The sequence below is a fragment of the Cornus florida genome, unplaced genomic scaffold (assembly GCF_030987335.1).
Source record: "Cornus florida cultivar Cherokee Brave unplaced genomic scaffold, ASM3098733v1 CherokeeBrave_3.0.0_Hap2_Chr02, whole genome shotgun sequence".
NCBI lineage: Eukaryota > Viridiplantae > Streptophyta > Magnoliopsida > Cornales > Cornaceae > Cornus > Cornus florida.
The window spans coordinates 34,807,600-34,829,357 of record NW_026775572.1 but is presented as its reverse complement, the minus strand read 5'-3'; the positions used below and the strand labels follow the sequence as shown (position 1 = coordinate 34,829,357).

The following is a 21,758-nucleotide window of genomic DNA, read 5'->3' as shown; positions in this document are numbered from 1 at the left end:
ATATTCTATTATTAATTTCTTTGTCGATGTAAGTGAATTCGGTCAAACAATACAAAATATTGTGTTAGTATGTCCATTTGTTTATGTCTTTCTTTCGTTGTGCCAAATAAAAGGGGGTTTAATTCCAAACAAACTCACTTAACTAAACAAACATTAATTAAATCAATACAGAATTAAATTGGTACGGAATTGAATTATCAAACAGTAAGCCAACAAAATAATAAGAAAGAAAAATGATTAATAAGTTCATTAATATGAGTTTCACATATCACTTTTGCTTTAGATTAACTTATTCCAACTTGCTTTTTTATTTTAAATAGTACGAGCCTATTTGGAATTGCTATTAGAATGATAAAATCTCTTTTAGCAATAGAGCTTGTTAACCCAAAATTTTTGACTTACGGGCAATCGGATAATTTTAATCATTAAAAATTATTAGTGGTGTTTAAGCACTAATGTCTACATTGAGTGCTGTACTAAATGATTACATTTTCAATATAGCCCTCAATGAACCAAAGATGAGCTAAGACACGCTCCAATCATTCCAATACACATGAAGATATCAAATGATCGAAGCATTCAAAGATGACTAACAACTCAATTTTCAAGAATACAACTTAATGAGCAAGAATGAACTTTAAAGATCAATGATCAACGCAACATCATGAAAAATGAGATAGATAGGTTGGTGAGTGTTTATGATTCAATGTCAAAATAATTTTGAATCTTTCATTAGAACTCACATTATATGATCATGTTATATGCATTAAAATTTCATAGTTGATACTTATACAACTTAAAAATATGTCATGAACTTCATTCAAACACATTTAAAGACCTAAAACAATTTCAAGGCCTTAGAGACAATTAAAAGGTCTATTTCTCATTGACAAAGGTCAACTAGGTGACTAGTTGAATAATTTGAGGTTATTGGTGACTCTAGTTAGTTGAGAATTAAAAGGAGCAATGATTCAGTAAATGGGTTTAGCTACCAGACGACTTGTACTCTCAACTAGGCGACTAGTTTGTGGTAAATTTAAACTCAAACAACTAGTTTTGCACTTAATGCTCCCCAACTAATTCTAACAGCTCTTCTTAGTCAGAATTCTTTATATGCTAGGGCATTTATGAATGAGGAGAGATAAGTGTGAAAAATATTTATGAGATATAAGCGAGATATTTGAGCATTCAAAACACTCTTATTCCCTCTCACTCATTCATTAATTAGACTTGAGATTTAACTTGTGATTCATTAATACTCTAGTCTTGTGAGCAACAATTTGAAAAATCTATTTTGTGAGAAGATATTCATCGTACTACATTCTTCTTACAAATTTATTGTAAGGGTTGATAAGACCCAAAAGGAAGTCTTAGAGAATGTGGTTATCTTAGTAAGAGGAAGGACAGGCAAGTTAGCTTCTTGTATAGGGTTTGCTCTTCACCTTAAAAGAGAAACCATAGTGGATTTGGAAAAGTTGCAAGAGGGATCTTGAGCCAAGGAGTAGGAGTTCATAATCTCACTAAATCCCGAGTCAATAGTGTTTGATTCTCTCTTCCCTCATCTCATTTAAATTGTGCTTACTTACTAACAGGTCAGTGGCCTAACGGTATCAACTTTTTATTTCTCAAAGGGAAGTCAAGGGTTCAAGTCTTAGAAGAGACAAATGTGTGTGAGTACCAACTAGGGAAAAAAAAAAAAAAAAAAAAAAAATTGTGCTTACTTTGATTATATTCACATTTTGCTCATTGCACAATTTTTATTGATATTCACATAATCTTGCTCTATCTTTTAATTTCGAATATTTTTCATTGCTTGCGAAAGACTCTACTCATCCCCTCCCGAGTCAATACTTTGGTAATAGAGCTGTCACAAAACAGTTGTCAATAAAAAAAACTAACATATTATGTGTTAGGTGATGCATTGTATAGATAAATCACATTTTATATTTAATGCACTTTTAAATTTGTTTGGTAACAATGTTGGTTAAAATACTTTTATAACTAATTTGCTATATTACTCATACACTAATAATAATATTAGTATGATCCATTCAATAGGCATAAATGCTAGTTAACATAACATGATTACTAGTTATAAAATAGTTCAATTACACTACTTCTACTTAAAACTCAATTCTAAGAGTTACAATTTTTGTCATCAAATAAATGCGTTTTTTAAAGAAATTTTTAACAATTGAAAGAATTATTATTATTATTATTATTATTATTATTATTATTATTATTTTAATGTAATAAAAACGCTTTTTAACTATGGAAAAGAAATCCCAAAAGATAAAAAGAAAAATCACAATGAGAATATTTTTGTAAGATATAGTGGTAGACAAAGTGAGCCAAAAAGTCTAGAGTGGAATGGGGGATAGCATTATTGATAATGTGAGGTCTCTTTTTTTTTTTTTTTTGTTTTTTGAAGGGTCATGTATCTCTTGACGTCTCATTCAGGTTGATGTTTATGAGAACTTTCACATTCTGTGTCAAGAAAAAGACTCAAATAGCTGTTGTAGACCGATTGGTTCAATTCCAAATTAATTTTCATTCCAATATGGACCAATAGCGACCATCAAATGAAGTGGATCTCGATTCTGATGACTTCATGATACAACGTTTGTCCCTCTAAAATAGTAATAATAATATAGCTAGCTTGTTCATATAGAAAACATAAGCCAAACAGTGACATCTCAATGACAACTTCCACTTGTTATATAATATATGTGACATGTCGGAAATTGTTTTAAATCCCACCGTTGGAATATTCTTTTATTTTAATGCCTATCGATGGTACTATAACTCATGTAATACTGATACATAATGATATATACATAATGATATAAATTAGGAAATTTTCAGCGGAATACGCAATGAATGACTACTTTTCTAAATCGGTGTTATAAAAAAAAATCTTTTTTCAAAGCTCTCCCTATACCGTCTCGTATGGGAGTTGGGGAGACTAGTAGATATTTGATATTATCTCTTTAACTTTTTTTTTTTGTCTAAGCGCTTGTACTTTATTAGTTGGTTTAATAGCTTGTTTGGATTGTGACACCTTAGTATATATAATTTTTTTTGGAAAAAATAACTCGGAATAAATTTTAAATACTTTTTGTATAAAAAAATTTAAGTATGATCAAATATTTAACAATTATAATAAAAAAAAATGAATTAAAAGAAAATTTTAGCCAATAAAATACTATTTATTATTAATTGAGACATGTCATAATTTTGGTTGGTTTTGAACTCTTCCTACGAGAAAAGTACATAATGATATAAATTAGAAAATTTTCAACAGAGTACGAAATGGACGACCACTTTTCTAAATCAGTGTTACAAATAAAAATCTTTTCTCAAAACTCTCCATACCACACCTCGTGTTGGAGTTGGGAAGGCGAACAGATATTTGATATGATCACTTTAGTGAATTTCTTGCCTAAGCACTTTTAATTTGTTAGTTGGCTTAATAGCTTGCTTTGAGTGTGACACCCTAGTATATATAAAAAAAATTTAAAAGTAACTTGGAATAAATTTAAAATAAGTTTTGTATAGAAAAATTTAAGTATGATCAAACATTTAACAATTATAATAATAAAATATGAATTAAAAGAAAATTATAGCAAATAAAATATTACTTATTATTAATCTAGACATGTTATAGGTTTGGTTGATTTTCAACTCTACCTAAGATAGAAGTAAAATAAACTCCCTCCAACTATTTCAGAAGAGGTGCACAATTACAAGCAAACCCTACCCTAAATTAGGATGATAGCTGAACAAGGCGGGACCCATCCACAGTTGAAATTGACATCATTAAGCGCAAGAAAGATAACGTTTTGTAATGAAGTGGCAAGATTAAACAACTACCATTCTCTACTTGCTCTCTGACGTCAATCACTGAACGCGCACACACTCTACAGTCTACACACACAAACAAACAACTCTCAGACTCTCTCACTCCCCAACCATCTTCTCAATAGATATATATATATCTCTTTTTCATGTGTTGAAGAAAGTTCAAGAAACATTGATATATAGCACTTTTAGATAGAGAGAGAGAGAGAGAGAATGGAAGAAGAAGCAACAAGGTCACTGCTTGTTGAAGAACGGGGTCATGCAAACACTAACAACAGGGTCGACTCTTCTGCTTCATCCCCATTCACAGCTGTTGTTGTCTTCAGCAATTTTGTTAATGCTTGTGGTTTATTCGCTTATGGCTGTGCTGTAAGTATAACGTTCATACGTATAAAACTTTTGGTTGTTGATTACATATACATACATACATATATATATATATATATATATATATATATATATGCTCTGCTTAGAACCAGATTGAAAAATTGTACTGTACATGCATGTCTGAAGATACCACCTAAGGAGCTCTTCACATTTATTCAATGAATAGAAAAATTTACTTTTTATATATGTCAAAAAAATTGTCTTTATCAAGTTGTTGAACATAAAAAAATAAAAATAAAAAAAATAAATTATTACTTTAGGGAACTCTTTTAAAAAGCATTTCTCTTAATACAATATGTATTTTAATTTCTTGAATTATCAAATTATTTTTGCAGTTATAATGGATTTAATTTTTGTCCTCGGTTTTCACTCGCGTCTGAGAGAGGAGTGTGTGGCTAAAAATCTTTTTTGGGATTGGAAAATGTCAAAAGCATTTTTAATACACCACACACATTTACAAATATCTTACTTTTATCATTTTGATTTTCATTAAAGAATCTGATGGAATGTTTTTTGTTTTTTTATACATATACACATTTAAACCTGGTCGTTGCCGTGTGCCGTGGTGGTTGTTTAAGTGCACATATCTATTTGATCGCGGTGTCATTGAGTGTTTAGATTGTTCTTTGTGTTTAGAATAGACATGTAAGGGGTGTATTTATTTAGAGATTGAATCAATGTTGATCCGATTCGATAATTCAACGAATATTTTTTATAATTAATTTATATTTATTTTGTTAATAAATGAATATAAGATCCGACCTGATAAGAGAGTGTATATATTGTAAAAAAAAAAATTAATGCCAAAAGAGAATAAAAATAATAATAAATAAAATATAAAAAAAGAAAATTAGTTTTTTACTCATTGTTAAAGAATAAAAATTTGGGAATAAAAATAAATAAAGAGAGTAAAGGAGAGGAGAAAATAATAATAAGAATTTTTTATAATATAAAAAATAGTATATATCATAAAATTAGATTTTATATTATTTTAAATCGAATTGTTATCGAATCGAATTGATCATAATTTATATTTAATTTATTTAGTTAATTAATTATTGAATTTAAATAATTAATTAGTTATCAAATTAAATTTTTAATTCATTTTAGGGTTATCGAATCGAATTTAAATCAAAATTCAATTGAATCAATAGATCTTGGGAGGAGGAATACCCAAAGAAAAGAAAGAATACTTTCTTGACTAATAGATAAAGACGAAATTACCCTCCCTAGTCAAGGTTCCTCAAATAATAGATACCACGCCACTTAAAGAGGAGGAATACCTGCTTGACTAACAGATAAAGACAAGTTAAGGTTCCTCAAATAATAGATACCACATGTCACTTTTGTAGATTGCGACTAATACCAAATAAATTTTGCTAGAAAAAGGTGCACAAACAAGATTGAAATTGTAGCCGACCAAATCTTTGACGTGATTGAATTGGACTGTAATTTAATAATACTTTCTCACGGACAAAGTAAGTGAGTCAATGTTTTTTTTTCGCAAGTCAATTTTAAAATTAAAAAAAAGGATAAAAAATGGGCTGGAGCTGATTTCCCAAACCAACATAAGAACAATCTAATTTTTGGGTTGAATAGCTAGATTAAGCAATTTAAAAAAAAAAAAAACATAATGTAATCAATAATCATATAATTGGATCTTTCAAATTGGATGACTTAATTAGCTAGTGATTATAAATTATATGTTTGGTATGGATCTAACAAATTGATGTTTTGTGATTGCCTTTGTAGTCTGGATATTCGTCCTCTGCCGAGTCTGGTATTAGGGAAGACCTGGGCCTTTCTACTGCACAGGTGAGTGCATACAATCTTTCTATGTTTTTCATTGAAATAATTGGGATGCCCGGAATGTAACTGTATATTTAGGGTTTTTAGGAGAGAGAATCTGTAGAGAGACACTTGAAATTTTTTTATACCAATCATGAAGATTGTCATGTATATGAAGTTAATTTTTTTTCATTATTATTATTTTTTTGTTATTTGTTGCTCAGCAGTCATCATGATCATATTTGAAAATAATTGTAACAATTCTTGGCTTTATTTAGTTATACAATTTAAGAAAGAATGGTGAATTTGGGAGATTGAGTTAGAGTAGATGGCACTGACTTCCCTCGAGATTTGGCCTACGTCTGTTCTTTCCGTATAATATCCTGTAATTTTTGTCTTTCAATCTATCTGCCCTTTGAACCTACCCACTTAGTTTCTTGTAGTTGTAGATATAAAATATTAATCTTCCTTCTAATCATAGTGTCTACTAACTCCATTCCTTTACCAGTGAAGATTCCTATGTTCCAAGTCCATATCCGAACCAAGGATGGGGACTCTTCGGTAGCTTAATACCTTGAAGGGGCAGCCCTCGTCCAGAAAACGCGGAATCCTTGCCTTTTTTACAGCATTTGGGTGCTGCCTTGTCCATTTTTTCGTTTTCTTAAGGGGAACGCCCTAGCATTTACTCGTGTATTCATAGGATTACAAACTTTAACAGGGCGTTTCATTGTATTTTATCCATTCTCAGCATGTTTGTAGTTTTGGGCAAACCTCAGCAAGGTGTGTGTGACCGACCCTAACAATTTGCTGGTGTACATTGCATATGTCAAGTTAAACCAGCTGGAAAACTTAACACCATGACAACCATACCGAACTATGGTGTCCATGTGAAGTGAATTTATTTAAAATTTCAGCCATTACCCGAATTTAGATACTTCTACATGGCCTGATTGATATTATGTCATTTATGAAGATAACAGAGTCAAGCAGTGCAGTCGACTGGTTTCCATTCGGTATAAGTTAGTTTTTATGCTTCACTGGTGCTCATTCTTTTCCTCTTTGTGCAGTACTCAATTTTCGGTTCGGTATTGACCATTGGAGGGATGTTGGGTGCAATAATATGTGGCAAAGTAGCGGATCTGATTGGCCGGAGATTTGTAAGTGTTTTCCTTGCCCTACAAGTGGCCTCTAGGCCTAGTGCAAAATATTCAAAACATTATTACCAACTCTGTGATGATTCTCAAGTTTGGTTGATCTTGCAATGCAGACTATGTGGCTCTTGGATATATTTTTCCTCGTGGGATGGCTTGCAATATATTTTGCAAAGGTCTTCTATACTTGATACTCTTATGAAAACCATAATTTAATTTATTTATGCTTCATTTGAGGAGTCCTGAAATAAACTTCAAGGAGTTCCAATGAAATGGAAGAATATTAAAAACTGTAATCGAACGTTATATATATATGATTTTGTTCTGAACTTTTACCATTGAGGCTTGATGTTCACCTAGGGTCATAGACTGGAGAAAAAAGAAAAAGCCCTAGAGATATGGGATTATTCTACTGGCATTAGAAATAGTTCTTCACCGAAGTTGCTCCAGGAACATATTTATTCCTCGAAAACCAGAACAGAAAATAGAAGAAAAATGGGAGGGAAAAAAAGGAAGTCACAGTCTAAATCAAGTTAACAGAATCCTTTCCTTCTTCTTTTTCTTCTTCTTTTTTTTATTATTTTTTATTATTTATATGTTTTTTATTATTTTTTAATTGTTGGCGAATGGTTAGTACTAAATGTTTGCTGCTTTTTGAAGGGTGCTCTGTTGCTTTACTTTGGAAGGCTGTCGCTAGGGTTTGGAATTGGCCTTCTCTGTTATGTGGTAGGCAAAGTTTGCATTTGAGATATTATTTTTGTCTTTAATGTTCAATGATGGTTTGACTTTGCAATTGCCAAACAGGCCGCTGTATACACAGCAGAAATCACACCCAAGAATATTCGAGGAGGATGTACAGCAGCTACTCAGGTAAATCATTACCATCCTAGATCTGGATTAGAGAAAATGCATTAGGGGATATAAATGTTCACCCTCTCTAATAGCTCGAATTTTTAGAATAAATGGTTTTTAACATGGTATTAAAGCCAAACCGTCTCAAGTTCAATCCTCACCGTCATTATTAGAGGATATAAATGTTAGAGTTACACCCTCTCTAATAGCTTAAACTTTTAGAATAGATGGTTGTTAACATAATCAACTCATTGTTTATGTGCATATATATATTTGCAACCCTACAGTTGATGACGTGCTGTGGCTTGTCACTAGTATTTTTCGTCGGGAACCTCATTAATTGGCGCACATTGGCTCTCATCGGTAACTTGCTTCACTCTTCAACTCTTTATGAGTCCAAAGTAGTCTAATACCAGATTTCGTTTCATAATGTTCCAGGAACTATACCTTGTGTGCTACAAGTTGTGGGCGTATTCTTCATACCAGAGTCTCCAAGATGGTTGGTGAGTTTGATTGAAAATTTTATCTAAACTTGTTATTTGGTTAGTTCACCATTGAGTATTCTCAGTCCAAAGTAGGAAGTCAGAAAAATGGTAATCTGTTTTTTTTTTTGTTCTCAAATGTAATACTCTTAGGTTTTAAATGGTTCATCTTCAAAAGTGCTGTGAATGTAGTCATTGGTGGGAGATCTAATTTAAAATTATCTTCAGTTCTTCACCATAATGCTTTTTCTGTTTATTTTTCTTTTTGTTCTCATGCTAATATGTGAAAACAGAAAACAATGTTACAACACAAATTTAGATAGATTGTGTTATTTTTATTTTGAGCTAATGCGGAAATTTTTTTCTAGAATGCTCATTTGATGAGTGAAACCGTTTACAGGCAAAAGTTGGTCGAGAAAAACAGTTAGAAGCTTCTTTACGACGCCTAAGGGGAAAAAATGCCAATATTTCTGAAGAAATGACTGAGATCAGAGTAATGTTTCAACTTTACTCGTTAACAAAAAGTAACTTTCGAGCAGGAAAAAACTATTTTATGTTTTTTTTTTTTTTTCTTTTTTTTTGGCATAGCAAAAACCACAAGCAACAAAATATTTTCTCCTTGTTTTACAGGATTACACGGAAATGGTTCAAAGTCTCTCTGAATCCAAGTTCTTAGACATGTTCGACTGGAGATATGCTCATGCATTAACTGTAATCTTTAAGTTAATGATAAATGTAACATTTTACCATTTTCACAACTTCCCTGACCTTTCTATTAACGAAAATAAAAATTGCACTAGGTCGGGGTCGGACTTATGTTACTGGTACAACTTGGTGGTACCAGTGGGGTTTCATTTTACGCAAGTTCGATTTTCAAAGCTACTGGTAAGTTAAGGGGCCTTATAATAACTTATGAAAGTAATTAATATTTTATCTGGCTGAGTATGGAAGTAAATAAATTGAAAAGGCTAGCTAAATATCAGAATTTATCTCTTGTTCAGGTAGCTCAGGTACTGTTGGAACTACAGGAATGGCTATTATTCAGGTTCTCTTAATCTTACAGTTGGAATTCAAATATGACTTATTTTGTACGCTTCTCCTAATGTAGATATTCTTTTGCAGATTCCGGCTTCTGCTTCGAGTGTATTTTTGATGGATACATTTGGACGACGATTCCTTATGATGGTTTGAATGTGAAAGTGTGCTTTTTGCTCTTTAATGTAGTCAATAAATGAGCCAATACTAGTAGTCTTCGCAGGTAGCTGCAGCTGGGGCATGCTTTGGAAGCTTCATTGCAGGATTGGCATTCCTTCTAAAGGTTCTTCAAAAAAAAAAAAAAATCTGATACCTCTATACTTCTTTCTTACTTGCTGATGTAGTAGTTTACCGTGAACAGGATCTTCATCAACAGGAGGAGGAGTTCACTTCCACATTGTTGTTGATTGGCATACTGGTAATCTATCTTAATTGAACTACGATTCACCCTTACTACTCTCGAAATGTACAGAAAATAATTCCATTTGAAATAAGCATTAATGTTTCGCCTCTTCTCTCATTCAATTCATGTGAGGCTGTGTACTTAAAAGAGTTTATACACCTCTAGCCCGATTCACTAGCATGCATTTCACATTAATTCTTGTGTTTCTTTTTTTTGTAGTCAAAATATTAGTTAGAGACATTGCAACGTCTGTCTGTGCACGTGCCTGTGTATATAAATTTTAATTATTTGAATCTTCAACCAGATATATTTTGGATGTTTTGCAATGGGCATGGGTAATACACCATGGGTTATAATGTCAGAGGTAGGTCATCTATACAGCCTAGTAACTCTCTTTTTCTTTTATGGAATGGACAGTAGGTGTAAACATGAGCCTATACTGAATGATGTTTGTTCATTTCAGATATTTCCTATAAACATAAAAGGTTCAGCTGGAAGCCTAGTGACTTGGGTCAACTGGTTCAGTTCTTGGGTTGTTTCTTATGCTTTTAACTTCTTATTTGAATGGAGTTCAGCAGGTGATGACTCTCTCCTGTGTGTGTGTGTGTATACGTGCACGTGCTTGTTTGTGACATCTTATTCTTGCGAGGCTACTAATAAGTCTATACTATTTCAGGAGTATTCTTCATATTTGGGAGCATTTGTGCTTTAATTGTTCTATTTGTTTACAAGATGGTGCCTGAAACCAAGGGACGAACACTCGAAGAAATACAAGAATCTATGATACATCTCAAATAAGAAACTCAATTCATCTCACAATCAAAATATAGTGAGATTTAATGATTGTTGTTATGCCCTAAAAATCAAGTCTAGTCTTTCTTTTTCTTTTCTTTTTTTTCTTTCTTTCCCCTGATGTATAATAATTTTATTTGTATACATATTTAAAACATGTTTTTGTATATTACTGCTCTGTTACATGAGATGTACCAAAGTCCCCAAATTGCAGAATAAGTGATTTGGGCATATGAATTGGAATTATAAACAGTGGGACTTAGGTATGAATGTGCTATGTCCATTGCTATGTCATGGGTTAGCTATTGGAATATATATTGGATTTTCATTGGATATTATATCAGAAATTAATAAATGGGCTAAACATTTTGTCTATTAGGCCCTCCAGTCTGGAAGCCCAAATGGAATTTTGTATATAAATTTCTGACTCAATTTTTACAATTTCTATTTTCAATATATTATTTGGGGCATTATTTAGCATCTTCATCATATAGAAGAGGAAGCCAATATTCACATCATCATAAGCCTTCTCAATATTCAACTCCCAGGCCATCCCAACTTGCTTGTTGCCGTGTGTGTGTGTGTGTGTGTGTGTGTGTGAGAGAGAGAGAGAGAGGGGGTTGATGCTAAGTCACATAAAGTGGGTGTGGGAGCGAGTGCGGGAGTGGGAGCGCGAAAATGGCAAATTTAAGTCATACAGAATGAGAACGCGGAGCACAAGAATGGGAGTGGCGCGGAGTACGTGAGCGGCACCCGTTTAGAAGAATTGGCGCGGAGTACATGAACGGCACCCGTTTAGAAGAATTGTGACTTGGTGTTGATGTGCTAAGATGAATAAATTTGTTTTGACATAGTTCGAGAGCCTTAGAAGCAGTAGTGTGGTTTGATTTGAACAACAGGTGGCCAAACTACAATTGAAAAATTATGTTCCAGTGATTATTGAGACCTGAGATATATAGGTAATAGGAGTACTATTTCACCAGAAAGTCAATGCAAAATTTGGTACCTACCAGCCAAATACCAATACTACCAGTCATTTTGCTTTCTCCCTCTCTTCAGCGATAGGGTTAAATAGCTGCTTCTTTTTTTCTTTTCTTTTTCTTATTATTATTTTTTTTCTGACAAATAATAAACTCACCCATTATTTGCCCGCAAGTGACTTGAACCCTCAACATTCCACTTTAGAAATTACAACCCTTGTGGTAGGTTAAACGGCTTTAGATTAGATCAATATCATCAACAAAAATTACTCTATTATTATTGTATTGTACTGTACTATATGTGTGGTTGTGTTAGATGTTGAATTGGATTATCTAAATACCTCTATTCATGGTCAATTTCGATGAAAAAAAGCTAAGTTTGAACTTTTTGTTGCCAAAATTCATCTCATTTTGAAAAAATTTGTCCGAACCCTACAAATTTTTGGTTTGGACTCGGACTGTTCAGGTTATAAGCCTCCTAGCTTCCAGCATCCAGTCTTAATTTGATGAGTAGCTTGAATAGCCCCAATCTATACATATTGCCAAAAACATGGTTTAAAGTTATTATACAATTGATCCAGCCTTAATTTCATGAGTAAGAAGTCATGAGTCACAACATAATGAATTATCAAAAAAAAATTCTAATCACCCTTAATGACAGATTTAAACCCCATTAATTTAAAAAACATTTTAATACATTTCAAATGTCAATGGTTCCTTTTTTATTCCACTTGATTAACCAGTTTAAGTTCAGAAAGTTCAGTCTGCATATAATTCAAATATTTTTCATGCAATGTGGCACTTGAGGAAACATGACTTTGTTGCTTACTAGCTCTTTCTTCTTCTTCTTCTTCTTGCTCTATTCAATTTTCCCAGAAAGTTAAAGATATGGAGAGAGCAGTCTCTGAAGACAGGCAAATAGCTAGTCCTCTGCTTGTCAATGGTGATGGACCGCGAAAGAACTCCTCTGCCGCAGCTATGGTTATCCTTAGCACCTTCATCGCAGTCTGCGGTTCTTATGCATTTGGGGCTGCTGTAAGTTCCATTAGACCTGCTTTATGTCTGCTACAAGTATTAGTTTAAGTCTAATGGAGTATGATTGAATCGCAGATCGAATATTCATCACCAGTTGAGTCTGGTATCAAGGATGACCTCGGTCTCTAAGTGGCAGAGGTAAGTAGTAATTGCAATTTTCAAAACATATAACATCTCTAGTGTTTTTCAAATGGTTTGTTTATGAACACAGAAAAATATATATGCATTCGATGTTACTATTAATCTAAAGTGAAATTCAGAAATGAACTCAAAGAACTGCTGATGGCATTTAACTGGACTCGTTTATATTTCAAAATAAATTAATCCTATGTGTATGAGCTCAAGCTGTTGAACTTGACACAATTGATAGAGAGTTAACTTGTTGCTGTTATATGTATTAAGAAATTTAAGCTGGTTAGAGTGGAACGGATTGATTCCTTGTTTTAATTTTTCTCACCGGTTTTCTTATGTTGTTTTATCAATCTCTTGAATTTATCATTTCTGTTTTCCTAATTCTGATTTGTGCAGTACTCGGTTTTCGGCTCCATACTGACAATTGGAGCAATGTTAGGTGCAGTGACAAGTGGAAAGATAGCAGATCACATTGGTCGACGAGGTGTATGTTTCCTTTTTCCATTGTGTGACTTATGCAAATAGTTGTCAACTCTTCTATCCTTCTTAATTTTGGCTACTCCTGATGGCAGACAATGGGGATTTCAGAAATATTGTGCATTATGGGGTGGCTTGCAATATTACTCCCCGAGGTGTTTCTGTATTCAAATAGAGCCTTAGAATGTTTAGGAAACAATTTCAGGAAAAATGATTTCAATTTAAACTTTTATGCATACATTTGTTGTGTTATATAGTTTATATGACCTTTCTTTTTGCATGCAAGTATAGTATTTGTCTGAAATATTTCATTAGGAACCACTGCATTCTTTTAGAAGTCATTGCTTGCTTTAAAACTAACTCAAAAGGTACTGTTTTAGAGTATTATAGGGTCTTAATGGCATGCATAGTCATCAGAAATCACCTCTATTTGAATATTATGAAATGCCTTTTTCTTTTTTCTTTTTTTCCCCCAACGCTTGATTTGTTATATTGGTGTAATGTTTGTTGATAGGTTGCTTGGTTGCTCGACCTTGGAAGGCTGTCGATTGGATGTGGGATTGGTCTTCTTTCTTATGTGATGGATAAAAATGTTGCATTGCCAAACAGGTACCGGTCTATATAGCTGAAATAACACCAAAAAATCTCAGAGGAGGTTTTGCAACAGTGCATCAGGTAAAGCAAAACAACTTCAGCTTTCAAAAAGTTGGAATTGCAATTTATATGTTTTTTTTTCATAGGCCTATATGTTATCTCAATTTTATTATGGTGAATATGGATTAAAGTAAAAAAGCTTGTCATTTTGAAACTAAACACTAGACTCTGCAGGTCATGATAACACTCGGTTCAGCAATTACATTTTTTGTTGGAACTGTTGTCATTTTGGCTCTAATAGGTATGTTTAGTTCATTACAATATGGTATTTATTAATTCAAAGGAGGGTTCTACTTCTATATGATAAAGCTTCAATTTGATTTCTTTTGCAGGAATTATTCGGTGTCTAGTGCAGCTTTTAGGTCTATTCTTCATTCCAGAGTCTCCGAGATGGTTGGTGCGTGAGAGTATGAGAGAAAATGACGTTTCCATGGTGCTTTTGGATAGAATTTGTAACACAATGAGTGGTAGTCGTAGACATTGCCGCTCTTCTTATTGTGTTGTGGAGCCAAATTATAACATGTGTTAAAACTGATAATATTTCTTTTCTGCTACACTTTGGATATGAAAACAGGGTATGATGAGATTGTCGAATGATCTCTTGAAAATTTTCTGTAGGCAAAAAGTTGGTCGACAAAAAGAGTGTGAAGCTGCTTCAGAACGCCTCAGGGGAGATTATTTTAATCAAATGATACTCACCTCTCTGCTCTGATATATGTACAAAATGAAAATTAAAATATGAAAAGAAAATAATTTTAATCAAAGTCTCCGTTTTTCATTTGGGTTAGCTTCTTCTTCCATTGCATTGTGCATAGAGTTTATGCACCTGTAGCCATATTTCCTAGCATCGAAGTTCATATAAATTCTTGTTTTTGTTTTCCGACTGAAATCCTAATTCGAATGAATTTTAAAAATACTTTTGTTTGTTTTAGCAAATTTTGACATGTAATGATGCATGTGTTGCAATGGGCATGGCTAATACACCATGGGTTATAATGTCAGAGGTGGGTCAACTATATTGATCTGACTCTCTCTCTTCTTTTATGGAATTAGTAACCATAACTTAACAAAACAAGAAAGTCATATATATGTATATATATATATATATATAGCTTACTATTTTCTAATGTTTTGCCAATTTTAGATATTTCCTATAAACATAAAAGGTTCTGCTGGAAGCCTAGTGATTTTGCTCAACTGGTTCAGCTCGTGGATTGTTTCTTACACTTTTAACTTCATATTTGAATGGAGTTCAGCAGGTGAATACTCCTTCCCTCCTTCTCTCTCTCTCTCTCTCTCTCTCTCTCTCTCTCACACACACACACACATGCATGGTCATTTTTTGTATTGAAAATGATTTTAAAGAAGGTTTTGAACGGAATGGAGAGTCGAAGACTTCATATCCATTAGATACACTCAACTAGGAGTAATGTGGGATCCAGTTGAGTGTATCCCATTGAATGGGGAGTTTCCACTCTCCATTTCGTTTGAATTCTTCGGCGTTAATAGCATTACTCTTTTTCTTTTTTTTGGAACGAAATGTGTTTGTCATTTTTGTATTTATTTGAAGGTTTTTTTGTTTCGGGAAATTACTAATAAGGCTACATGACTTCAGGAGTATTTTTCATATTTGGAAGCATTTGTGCTTCAATTGTTCTATTTGTTTTCAAGCTGGTGCCAGAGACCAAAGGAAAAACATTGGAAGAAATACAAGAATCCATGACGCATCTTCTCAAATGAGAATATCAATTAATTCTAAGGAATCTATGAATTGTGTTAGGTAGGATATGTGTTTTAAAAAATATATATATATAATACATATATTCATGTTTTTAATGAATTAGTTTAATAGATATTTTTATTTAGTGTAAAGTTGTAATGAAAGTTCTTTCCCACCATAAAATTCTCCCACGGCTCAATCCAACGGCTACAAAGAATTCACGGTGAGGCATCACTACTATGTTCCTCAATGTACCAAAATCTTATTATAAATGTTACTTTAGAAATGATCTCTTGCTCACCTGTGATCAGAAAATTCATTTAAACAAGGTGATCACCGGATATGATTTGTTATTATTATTATTATTATTATTTTGATAATTACCTTTTTTTTTTTTTTATCTAATGATTACTATGCTTCGTGTGAAGAAAATTTCTTATTCACCATGTGAATAAGAAATCATTGCTGTCTGTTGCATTACAGCAAAAAAATATATCAGAAGTCCCCAAATTACACAACTAACAATATGTATATTGAAACTGAATCTGTATGTTGTGGTACCAGTGTTTTATTATTATATTCTGACCTTCTTCTTTTTTCTTTTCTTTTTTTTCCTTATGAGCCAGTGTTATTCATTTGACTTTTGTAAAATTGAGAGATTTACTGAACTGAACCTAGATTTAAAAATCTCAAGATGCTTGATATCTTGGTGATTGATGTTCAAAGTTGTAGTCATTGGAAACGTACTAGGGTGCTGACAAAAAGTGACTCACTCACTTGAACAAGCTACTTGGAGTTAAAAAGTAATACTATTTTGATGTATTCTTTTCTATAATATATCTCAAATATGCATAAATTTACTTTCAATTAACGAAATTATTTGTTTAACAAGATCTAAAGTAGACAGTTTTTCTAAAAAAACTCGAATAATTTCTTAATTTTTCATAAATATATTACATAAAAAATTGAAACTATAACTCTCTTTTCTTTTTTTCTTTTTTCTTTATTTTTGTTAAAATGAAATAACAAGTTTCATTGCAAAGAATGAAATTAAAATACATCTCAATCATTTTAGGAAAAATTAACACTGGCAATTAAAATTATATAATTTTTTTCATATTATGTTTGAGAGTACCGAATGAATGCCTTGGATTTAAGATTGGAGTTTAGTTAAAAATTTGTACTTAATTTTTTATTTTCAAATTCAATAGGCTGATTCTATGTCGCCAAACATAACTTCATTACTTAATAATTAAATATAAATAAGTGAGTATACATTATTACTTAATAATTTTAAATTTTTAAATAAATTGACAATCGTCGACATGTTACAAAACCCGCCCACCCCTTACAATAACCCAAAAGCTGTTCTCAAGTTAATTGGTCAGTCAAACACATACGTTTCTAGATGCACATCTTTGCGGCACACTGCCCACTCGAGAGCTCCACCTCAACTCTCAAGGGATCGCCGGAATGAAAAGTAGTTGCGAGTTTCGCCGGACTGAACTGAGCCTCACCGGACTTAGGGATCGACGAATCTTGTAGCTCTAGGTTCAGTCTCCGGAATCGCTCGTGCTTGGGATCGCCTTTTTGAATTAGTTCCCTTGAGGTGGAGCACAGATGGCCTTCTTCTCCATCTACATCTGCAACTGCTCCGTCAATGGCGGAGATAGCATCGGCGCCACCGCCGTGCTCGGCCTCGACTCGGCCGGTGATCGAGACCTTCCAGACCTTTGCCTACTCCGAGAACACAGCCAAGCTTGATATATATATACATAGACACAGTTTGGCCGGCCAAGCTTGGAGGTTGCCGGAACTGAAGCTGGTGGACGTGGGTCACTAAAGCTCGTTGCTAATGGAGCTTTCAGTTCAGTTGGTTCATCATTGAAGCTTCCAATTTGGTCTTCGTTTGATGGTCTGAAGCTCACCGAAAAACAGTCGCCTGAGATTCTGTGCACTTGTCGGCGCCTATAGATGTTGAAGTTCTGTGTACGAATAATACCAAACACAACCCGATACCCAAACAAACCCAACCTCACAGCCCTTCATCACCGCTAAGGGGTATATGTTATTTGCCAATTTTTTTCCAGCTAACACCGTCAATTGGTTTACGGCATGGGCAACTTGCTACATAAATCAAAATCCTAAGGGGTGCAGGTGATATTATGAGACGTAAAAGGAGTGTAAGTGAAATATCAACAAAGCTCGGGGAATTTAGGTGAAATTTACCCTATTATCTTTTTATTGGTGGTATTAACTCCCTCCACTCAACAATGGAGTCAGAGTTAAATCCCTCATTTGTCATACAAAAAGAAAGTATTATCAAATTACACCAACACAAGTATATATGAAGATAATACGCATACAAATCTACACATAACACAATATTTTATATCATTCACCTAACTCTAGGACTACTACGTCCATAAAGATATTTCCACTATTATGGAAATTACTTAAACTTTCATTTATCCTCACAACACTCGTCCTTAAACTCTTTACATCTTTTCTCTATTCTCTCTCTAATTAGTTACACTCATTTCTATTTATAGAGTCTTCATCATATCAATTACAAGCACAACTTATTTTCCAAAATCTTTAGTCCTTTTCTAAAGTATTTAACTTCCAAAACTTGTTAGGAAACTATTGCTCGCATATATCATACTAATCAAAATATATTTCATAATTTTTGATGAAATGAAACTAAGGTGGTTCATCTAAAATTAGTTAAATCAAATATATTCATTGTACATATAGATAAATGTAAAAACAGTACAATTGTTGATACATAAACCATCCAAACAAGCATGCACGTGTGTGTACTAGGGCTGCAACTCAGGCAGGCCCAATCCAAAATAACCCGAGCTCAGTTTGAAATTTTATGGGCTTGAGCAATGTTTTTCTAATTTTGGTTTGGGTCTGGGTTATATATTTTGAGTCCGAATTCAATTTAGGCTGGGATTAGGTTGATATAGTTGAAGCCCGAAACACAAACCGAGACCAAAAATATTATATATATTTATAATTATATTTAAGTCACAAGAGTGTAGTAGCCAAGTTGGTAGTGTACTTGAAATTTATCCTTAAGCTTTCAAGTTCAAGTCATGGGTGTAACATTAATTGACTTATTTTTTACACACAAATTCTTCTGATGTGGGCTTGGGTAGCTCGGCTCAGGTTGAGCTTGGGCAGAAGATTTTCTATATGAGCCTAACCCGAGATGAGTGCCAAGCCCGCCCAACCCACTCGAGTTGCAGCCCTAGCGTGTACTACCTTTAAATTTTGATTGTTTAAGGAGGTGTTAGGGGTAGCAATTCGTGTGGGTGTGTGTCGTGTTCTTGTCGATACAAACATGATTAGAGTCGACACGAATATGACACGATCATCACACATGCAACGCGGATGTAGAAATTTTAAATGTTTATTTTACTCGCAAGTACACGAATTTATAATAGTATAGAAAATGCAAGTGCGAAGTCGAACCTAAAGAAATGCTTTGTAAAATAACTAATGTTTGATATATATTTGATTTTTAGAATATTTTAGGTGGAGTTTTAAATGCGAGGACATTGAAAATTTGAAATCTTTTCAAATTAAAGGACATAGGCGACTCCGTAGGCCGCCTATGTCCAAGCCGGGCTTGGATTCGGATCAGAACATTTCCGGTATGGGATTTATATTTGATTTGTTAATAATTAGATATTTGATATATATTTGATTTGTTAATAATTAGATATATAATATAAATAATAATAAAATTTAATATCAAAAGAGATTAGCAAACAGTTATTAGGGAAAAAATAATAATAAAATACAAGCCAAGGAACAAAAATTAAATTTAAACTAAAAAAAGAGAGTACGATACCATGTATTTGACTTTCTATAAAAGAAAAATAAAATAAAATAGAGAGATGGGAGAAGGATGAAAAAATAATGATAAACAACATTTTAATATTAAAAATAAATAAAATTTCAATGTATATATCCTCTTGTCTAGAAATAAGTGTCTCGGTTCAAGAATTTCAAGATAAAATTTTAGAAGGGCATATTAGAAAATTCATTTCATATCACTATAATAATAAAATAAAAAAAAAAAAAAATGACACTCTTAAAAAGTTATATTCCCTAAAAGAGACTCTTTTTTGGGGCAAAGAGAGTATTATATTATATTATTTCAGATCAGATCAATTATAATCCATTACCGATTTGTTTAATTAACAAATTGTTCAATTCGAATTGCTAACAAATTATTAGATTAAATGTTCTAATTTATATATTAATTATTGGCTCGAATTGGGATCAAAATCTGATCCATTGATATATCTAATTACTTATTACACACAACTATTTTTCTCATATTTTAAGACATTGAATACACTTTATTTTAAAATTTCAAAACAAACACTAATTTGAAACAGTAAAGTTCATTTCATAAATTCGTTTTCTATTTTCGCATACTTTCCACATTTCACTACTTTTAGGCCAGCATTAGAATCTTCAGCGGCACCATGACTTCCATGACCATTGACACCATCAAATGCACACAGATTTGTTTATAAATGGACGCTAACTGTAATAGTAGCGAGTGCAAAATCACAACTCTTAAAGAAACGTAATCACTTTTTAAAGCTAGTCAAAACCTTTCAAAATGTGCAAGGCATCATGGCATGTTAAAAGTCCGAATTCGATCTAACCACAATATATTTGCATGATATATTATTGAGTGTAACATGGAATCTCTTTTCAGGAGTGCAATAATAAAAAATAAAAGAGAAAACTTCTTAAAGTTTGAATTAAGAAAATTTGAGTTTTTTTTAAGTTGGGATTGTGCTTAAACCATGCTTGAGTGAGGAAAGTGTGGTTCTCGTATAGACTTCTCAACATGAGTCTATAAATGTTTTCAAACCTCAAAATATATGAATTAAGAAAATTCATGTTTTAAAATAATAATTTTTGTAAATTCATTTATGTATCACACTAATCATCATATATTTCATAAATTTTGATGAAATGAATTTAACATGGTTCATCTAAAATTAAGTGAATCAAATATATTCATTAAGTGAAGTATATATAAAAGTAAGAACAATTCACTTGTTGATATATACATGAACAATTCAAAAATATGCATATATATGTGAACACATTTAAAACTTAATTATTGAAGGGTTGAGGCATGAATTAAAATACTTAGATTTTGATTTTATAGATATATATTTTAAAATAATTTGAAATACATCCCAACATAATTGTTATAAATAAAAGTTTATTAAGAGAATATTAATAAAGATATTTCAAAAGAAAAAGTGCATCACGCTTGAATCTAACTCGGTTTCGGTGGTGGAGGGAATATATTGCGAAAAACGAGAGATTCTAGTTGAAAGATATTTAATGAAATTGAGTTGAAATATTATTGAAATAGATTATCAACTATATAGTTAAGATGGGGAAAAATTAGCAAAATTTTGAACTTGGTTTGACTAATTTAAAATTTAGAATGGAATGAGTTTCAAATTGAATTATCCAAAATACTCCTTAGTAACAAATAAATTAAATTAACAATATAACATTCTTATATAAAAAATAAAAAAAATGGCGACGGTGTGACGACTCTGGTTTTTCAAGTCAGTGTATCCTGTGATAAATCGAAATTTGACTCGAATAATGAATCTCGAATGCGGAAGCGAAAATCAAAAGTAGATCAAGTATGCCCCTAAGGGCAAAATGGTTTTCTTACAAATGGGCCAGCCTAGCGGTATCAATCTCTTACTTCCTAAAGGGAGGTCAGGGTCTTAAGTCTCAGAAGAGACAAGTATGTGTGAGTACCAACTAAGAAAAAAAAAATGGTCTTTTCATATGAAATCAAAGTCTAGAGAGATATACGTCATCCCTAAGACACAAGCATGACTTCCCACGAAGCCACGAAAACAAAAGGAAAACAAACGGAAGCGACATTTTAAAGAAAAATGGACAAGTTTAGCCCTAGGGGCAAACTGATAAATTTACGGA

At 32.5% G+C, this 21,758-nt stretch overlaps 1 protein-coding gene and 1 pseudogene across 1 annotated transcript; both read left to right on the top strand.

The window, feature by feature from the left end:
* Positions 1 to 3,893: 3,893 nt before the first annotated feature.
* LOC132294660 (sugar transporter ERD6-like 5) lies at positions 3,894 to 10,918 on the top strand. Its single transcript, XM_059792589.1, has 18 exons — positions 3,894 to 4,230; positions 6,001 to 6,063; positions 7,104 to 7,193; positions 7,304 to 7,363; positions 7,848 to 7,913; positions 7,992 to 8,057; positions 8,327 to 8,402; positions 8,478 to 8,542; positions 8,922 to 9,014; positions 9,152 to 9,232; positions 9,322 to 9,406; positions 9,523 to 9,566; positions 9,644 to 9,706; positions 9,780 to 9,839; positions 9,918 to 9,974; positions 10,264 to 10,323; positions 10,423 to 10,537; positions 10,636 to 10,918. Exons 1-18 carry the CDS (start codon positions 4,075 to 4,077, stop codon positions 10,755 to 10,757), a joined length of 1,422 nt encoding a protein of 473 aa, XP_059648572.1. The 5' UTR covers positions 3,894 to 4,074; the 3' UTR covers positions 10,758 to 10,918.
* Positions 10,919 to 12,120: 1,202 nt separating this feature from the next.
* On the top strand, positions 12,121 to 14,993 carry LOC132294663 (sugar transporter ERD6-like 16; annotated as a pseudogene).
* The last annotated feature ends 6,765 nt before the right edge of the window (positions 14,994 to 21,758 follow it).